The sequence below is a fragment of the Pterocles gutturalis genome, unplaced genomic scaffold (genome assembly GCF_000699245.1).
Source record: "Pterocles gutturalis isolate BGI_N339 unplaced genomic scaffold, ASM69924v1 scaffold36601, whole genome shotgun sequence".
NCBI lineage: Eukaryota > Metazoa > Chordata > Aves > Pterocliformes > Pteroclidae > Pterocles > Pterocles gutturalis.
In genome coordinates this window covers 1-7,382 of record NW_010099039.1, presented here as the reverse complement: position 1 = coordinate 7,382, position 7,382 = coordinate 1, and the positions used below count along the sequence as shown (strand labels likewise).

The window sequence follows — 7,382 nt, the reverse complement described above, 5'->3', positions numbered from 1 at the left end:
AGTCTAGCCAGGTTAAACCCCAGAGATTCTAAAGCCAAAGAGCAATGCACTCCAAGGGTAACCTATGAAAGGTGCTGAAATACATTCCACCCACCTCCCCTTTTTTTTTTTTTCCCCCCAAAGCAACTTTTTCCAGCCCTTTGTGGGTTTGGGTATGAGAACATTTGTTCACAAGAGGGAATTTCAACCTTGCAATACACCACCTAAGTCTGCAAGTTACACACCAGAACAAGCAGTAGAATTTCTTACAACTAAAACAATGGCGTAACAGTAGATTACATCCTTCAGCTACACAGTCAGAAGCAACTACAAGACCACCCTATTTTTCTTGTATCTCCATTAGATGCAATTAATACAATACCAAAGGTTAAAATCGTGACCAAAGTCAAATAGATCGTGGTCCATCAGCTAGATGTACAGACCCATCATTCTGCCACAAGAATTTCCAGAAGCAACAGGCACAGCCCTAGCATATAATAATCACTTCTTGAATTAACTATTACAAAAACTAGCACCAAAAAGTAAGCTCTGCTAACAATACGTAAAAGAGCACTAACTTACTGCAAACGAGAAATATTCCTAGGACATCAGAGAATGCTTTAAGGCTGCTGAGTAGACAGGATACAATCTTCCATAACATCCATGGATTTCACCACAACCTCTGAATTTCCCTGTGAGAAAGCTCAAGAACAGCAGCTTTGGGGAAAACACCACTGTCACTAGCTCCCTTTGGTACTTCAAGCCTTTTCCCCTTTCAAGCAAGAACATCACAGGGGTAAAGCAGAGCGTGGAATCTATACCACCATAGCTAAATACACCCAAAACCAGAACTCATTTTTTTAATTTTTTCTTTACATTTCCAAGTATCTCCTGTTTAATACCATGGTAATCTGAATGGATAACAAAATTATTTGGTCTTTTAAACTTAATGTTTACATCAAAAAACATTCAAATACAGAGTTTTAAATAAGCTAATGTAACAACAATATGAATGTTTCTACTAAAGACTAACAAAAAGCACTCAACCCAAAGGCATAAGTAGTCTGGTACTTTGCTGTTTGCCTAATCAAACATTTTTGGCTTAGTAGAACATACACACAAAAAAAAAAATCAAAAGGGAAAACTGACTTCTAATTCCAGTTTAACTCCAGACTGACTGAGAACTCTCAAGGAAGCCTTTCATTTTCCAACAGTCTTCTGACTGTAAAAGGGGGATTATGCTTACTTACCACATGGACAGCTGAGAATTGAGAAGCATAAAGTGCTGCAGAGAAAGAAATACAAATGCTGAGTACTATTACTCCACAGAAAAATAAAGAAAACTGGTTATTTTAAACAAGAAGTTTATTTAAACAACAAGACGCTTTACTTGAAGGGAAAACTATCTAGGATTTTTTTTTTTAAAGAGTAATTTACCCCTACTTAGACAGAGATTGCTCTACATGTAACAGCTACGTACAAAAAAGTTATAAAATTGTCCTTGGTTTTACAATGATAAAAGAAAAACATTGAAATTATCCAATCAAACAAGGTATGCAAGGTTTTTTGTTTTTAAACAGTGAGAGCAAAATAACTTACTGGAATATAAAGATAAAAGTAGAAGGAGCATGCCACTAACGGAGAAAGGGGCATTTTCACAGAACCAGTTTGTTTTCCCACCCCATCTCCATTAAATGTTGATCAAAACATACCATTGGCCATTTAGCTAAAAAAAATATGCATTATGTCTGTGCACATACACCAGTTACTTTATGTACAATAGAAGGAATAGGAAAAAAAATCAGAGAGAGAAGAGAGAAAACTATACTGCAGTAGTCAGGATGTGGCTGAACCAAGTCTCATTTTTCTAATTGTGAATGTGTCGCCTGTGGGAGCACAGTTCTGGAGAGGAAAGTAGCAGGTTCTTTTTCTGTGTGTTTGGTTATTTTTAGTAAACTCCTCCTGTTTGCTGCTGGAACACATCAATTGTATCTTCATCCTCCATTTCCAACTGTAGCAGAAAAGAGAAAAAAGCCTTTCAATTCTTCTCAGATACCTACTATAGGCTGGGTTGTTCTTAGATCGCCTATCTTCGTGTTTATTTTTATGCAACTTAACCAGACCAGCCCTCTTCCCCTCCATCATCACCACTTTGTACATTTAACCTACTTCACCTTAACTCAAAAGCAAAGAAATTGCATGAAAAAAATGCCAGGTGATAACTGTTGTCCTAGAATGAAATCTAGCATGTAATTTCAGGGTGTACTGTATGACTCCTATGGAAAAGATCAGCATTAATAATATTTTAATTCTGTTTCCTACTTTGCCATTGCACCTTCTTTCTCCTATTTACTTCCTCAGTTTACCTTAGAACATTGCTACAATTCCACTCTGCTGTTGTTGTTCAAATGGGCAAATGGCTTCAGTTACAGCACTAAAGAAAGCAGACTATAATTAAGGCCCGTAGCCCAGCCAGGCAGTAAAACCCAGCACCAGCAAGCAAAAAAACCAAACAAAAACGCTTTATATGGCCAACAATGTAACAAACTGCCAGCGAGGAACAGCAATACTTTATTAACAGAATTATCTTTTTTTTCCACTCTAATTTTTACAGTTGATATTCCTGGGAGGTTAATGTTGCCTACTGATAAAATCTCTACCAAGACTGAAGGAGTTGCTATAACTAATGTAAGTTATATTTCTAAACAGTCTCAATTTCTCCTCCAGGACATCAAACTGGTCTATGGCATTTACCATAGCTATAAATAGACCGATCCTTAGCTTCAGCATAACATGGATGGACCAAAAGCACCCTGTTGCCTCAATTATCAGTATTCCAAGATAAAAATTTGCATGGATTGTGACCATAAGAGGGACATTCTTTGGAGCAACTGCTTAGAAAACACAGATCTATTACAACCCTTCTAAAAACAGGAGTCCCTTATTTCATAACAAGTGGTTCTGTAAAGCATATAAAACATGTATCCCTTGGAAAGGCTGATTAAACACAGCTACATGGACCAGTCAGTACAGAAAAATAGTCAAGAGTCACAGCCAACCATTCAGTTCTTAGAATGGCCTTTTTTAACCAATTTCAAACAGAAAACACAAACTTCACAGTATTCATTAATCTTATGCCACCAAAACAGAGCTTCACATCAGAAATAATAGAAAATTACTTTCATATTACAAATGTAAGTTTGCAAACAGGATCTCTGATAACATCCTAGCAAGCTTTTATAAAAATATAAAGCCATTGCTTCAGAAAAACTCAATTCTTAACATACTGATTTTTATCTCAAAGCTGTGACTCAAAGTGACAGTTTTACAAGACTCACCATCTGTATGTACACTGTACTTCATTTTCTTATTACTACAGTGATACAGACTTATTATTCAAAACACTAAAGAAGTCTTAGATTCAATTTCCAATATTTCTAAACTAGTTATACCAAAATAACGGTAAAAAAAAATCAAGTTCTATTACTAATATATACAATTACCCAAGTATTTTATATGAAACTGAAGCACCAACTCCTGCAGCAAATTTCAATACAGTTATCTAGTCCTGCTTTTGTTGTTTACCTGTGCAGGTGTGTCTGTTTCATTAATTGGCTGCCCATCGAACCGGAATCTGATTTGCCTCATTGACAACCCCTGGACAAAGAGAAGTAACACAAAGTAAGCCTGGTGTAAAAGTACTCACTAATTTTCTCTTGAACTTGTCACTGGAATTACAGCATGATCATTAAAAGCCACCATTTATAATACACGATACAGTTTTCATACTCTCCTCACACACTGACTTTAAGGCATTTCACTACAAATCCTTGCAATCTGTTTTGTATTAAAAATTGCATTGTGTCCAACAACTAAGAGAAGCAACAGTGCCCCCATTGACTGGAAGTTAAAATAAAGCAATTTCTAGGATACAAGTCTCACCCCAAAGGCCAAGATTTTTATAGTGCTTTTTAATAACAATTCACTTAAAAATGAGATGCAACAAATGTCAAACAGTAATATTCAATAGGCCTTTTTGATCTTCCCCAAAAGCAAAAGTATTCTAAAATATTATTTCCCTGAAATGGAACCACCATCTCCTAGTCTGCAGCAGCAAAGAGCGGCCAACGGTAACGACTTAGTTTTCAAAGGTATTCTATAGCACACTACATAAGTTTGAGGATACAAACAGAACCAAGAACCTTGGTGCCTTCTTCCTTCCCAGTTCCATCTACTCCCTCTACACAGTATCTAAAAATACAACAAATCTAGTTGATCTTGCAGTAAATCCAATGTATTGTATGGTGCTGTTCTGGCACCTCTGGATTAGAAATCTCCATTTAGCCATGCAAGAGCAGATGTAACACAAAAAACTTAAGGTAGCAATTACTTTTGAGAAGTTGATTTGCCAGGGAAAATATTTCAATACAGAATACGAGCAAACTTTTTTGCTAAGACTTTACCGTTCACAGCAAAATGCCTTCTCTAGGGTGACTAGATTCTGCAGAACATCATTCTGTTTAAGAAAACCATGTGGCTAAGTGTCATGGCAGCAACACATTTTTGCACAGCAACATTTGGTTTGAGCCATTTTCTCAGACACTGTGTTTCTTAAAATATATATTTCCTATTCCAAAAGTGCTGGGTTTTTGCAGGTTGCTGACAACTTCATGAGCTGAATAAATGCTAGCTGAAAACATATTGAAAAACCATACCTTGGTGAGATTAGTACCCACAAAATAATAAGTATGTTCCATTGATGATTTTTTCTCACAATAATTGCAAATACTCTTCTAAACATACCACATTCAAGATTTAGTCATTTCCATTTTGGGTCTACCATATGCAAGACATGATTTTCATTCTTTAAAGCTGCTAAATTATCTACTATACGCAGCTTCCACCCCTCCAAAATTAAATCTGAAGTCCAGAGCTTATACATTTTAAGATTGGGTATGCCTATATAGGAACACGAACAAAATCTAACTTTTAGAGGTGCACTGAACAAGTGCTTTTGAACAAAGTTTGAGAAGCGAACACCTAAGAAAATTCAAAGACAAGTCAATCTCCACAGAAATATCTTTTGGTATCTATTAGCTTAAAACCAAAATTAGAAAAAATGTCTCCCATTCTAAAGATTTTTTTCTCCAATTGACACCTGGGTTTTTTTGTTGGTTTTGTTTTTTTAAAAACAGATGAGAAATGTAGGTGAAAAGTTCTTGAACCTTACTTTTGTTCATAACCAAGTAACATAAGTATGAATGGCACTTCTAATATAATCTTTCCCAGGACTTTACAATTAACTAATCTTTAAACTTCCAAAGAGAGATATAACTGCACTTTACATTTGGAAAAAGCAATACTCAGTGATTTGCATAATATGATTTTGTATAACAGAGGTAGAAAAAATAAGCCCACAGCCTCAAACATTCACTAATTTATCCCCAGAACTCCCATACAAGAACGCATTCACCTGTTCATTTCCCTGTCTTTATTCGTATCACTGTCCTATTGCAGCAAAGGGTAAACTCAAGAGGTTTTACCACTCTGTAACGTGAATCGAGTTTGCTTTTCTTGGTGGTGAAATAGTTACCTCAATATTTTACATTGACTTTATTGTATTTTATGGTATCACTGAATAGTTGTGTTTAAAAAAAGAGACCCTTCCCCCCAATTCCAAATGCTTCTGTAGAGATGGAACTTTTTAAAGGTAGACTGTCATTAAAAAATCATGGATAGGAGAGACAAAATTTTCCTAATCAAAAGCTTCAGAAGAAAGTGTTAAAGAGCACTGCTCTAACACAGGTATTTTTACGACTTGCAATAGCTGCCTACAACCTAGGAGTTTGGCTGCAGTTACCACTACGCTAGCAAAAAAAAAACCATTTTTTTGTCCCTCAGAGGATTAATTTGACAACTAGGCCACAAGAGAAAAAACAAAGCCCATCATTAAATTTAAAAGTTCCCTCCCAAGCTAGACATGAGACACCTTTAAACCCTGAAATACTCATCGATACTCTCTCATCTTAACACAATAATACCAACCTAATAAATCAGCAGTCTATGACCTGACCAAGAAGTTACAGTTATAAAAATACCTCTGATTATCACTCAACTCTCTATTCTAAATCCATCCTGCAGGTTCCTAACCCACCCTTTCCATACTGATATTTTTGAGCAGTAGATTAACAGTTGCCTCCCAACAGCCTACCCCTATAGGGCAGATTTCACAGATAACAACACATCTTTATTTTACCCATTTCCTGTCACAACCCTGACAGTCCACTCAATAACAGATCCTAAGAACAATACACTTCCCACAACACAATCAGCCTCTGTCAAGCCTTTATCATTTTGCATATTTACATAGTTTTAAGACTTCACTGTCTTCATCTATCTCTATGGAGATCACTTCTCCCCCAGACACCGGTTCTCCCGATGATCATATAAGAACCATACCTGTCGTTCACAATAGGCTTTCATTAGTTTACTAAGTGGTGTATGCCTCTTAATCTTAAACTGCACCACAGACCCATCTTGCCCTGCCACCTTCAGATTAATGTGGTCATTGTTTTCAGTCTTCACTCCTTCCTGTTGAGGAAATAAAAGACAAAAAACCAACACTTTTTTAAAAGGTATGAAACAAGAAGTTAACATTTTACCAAAGTGCAGTAGGTCATTAAGAAGGAGGAAATAAAGATACTATAGCTGTTTACCAACTTGAAACTTCGAATTAGGAAATAAAGGTCAGTACTTTTTATTTCAAAATTTTAAAAAGCCACTCACAAAAAACCCCAAACCCTACTAATATTAGTCATAATTCTTGAGATTGCTTAACATGCAAAGTAGCACTGAAGACTTACTAGTCCAGTTGTTTTACAACCACAAATGTAGGAAAAAGTTGCTTCTGTCAAGGGCATAATAATATGCAACACTACAGTTCCAAATCAAAGGAATAAAGTTACTTATAACTACAACATAATCTCAATGACTAGCAAGTCTCTTTCTTACTGTATCTCAAAACTTTTTCATATCAGTTGAGGTACTTCTGAAAAAAACTTCAAGATACTTTAAAAAACTGTATTTGAAAAGGTGACAAAATCTGAAAAGAACCCAGCTTTCTCCTTCAGAAAACGTTTAAGAAAAAACCTTCCTTAACAAGCAGCCTCCCGCTTCCCTCAGAAGCCACATGCAGAAATCGCAGAAAACCAACTTCCAACTCAGTTGCCCGTGTTCTGATCCAGAGTAGCACGGGAAAGGCAAAGAGAACACACAACGCTCCCCAGTGCCTGGGCAGCGCCCGCTCCCCAGGTGCCCAGCAGCGTTTTCAGCTTTGTTTTCTTCAGGAGAAGCCGCCCGGGGGCAGAGGATGGCCCCGGCCGGGGTGCGGGTCCCGCCATGTG

The 7,382-nt window shown here is 36.7% G+C and overlaps 1 protein-coding gene across 1 annotated transcript; it reads right to left on the bottom strand.

Annotated features, from left to right (window-relative positions):
- Positions 1–1,326: 1,326 nt before the first annotated feature.
- Positions 1,327–6,570, bottom strand: SUMO2 (small ubiquitin-like modifier 2; the record flags this gene model as incomplete). The annotated part of the gene is made up of 3 exons (XM_010075187.1): positions 1,327–1,990; positions 3,565–3,636; positions 6,439–6,570. Coding segments are annotated over 3 exons (267 nt in total), but the record flags the coding sequence as incomplete, so codon positions are not given.
- Between the last annotated feature and the right edge of the window lie 812 nt (positions 6,571–7,382).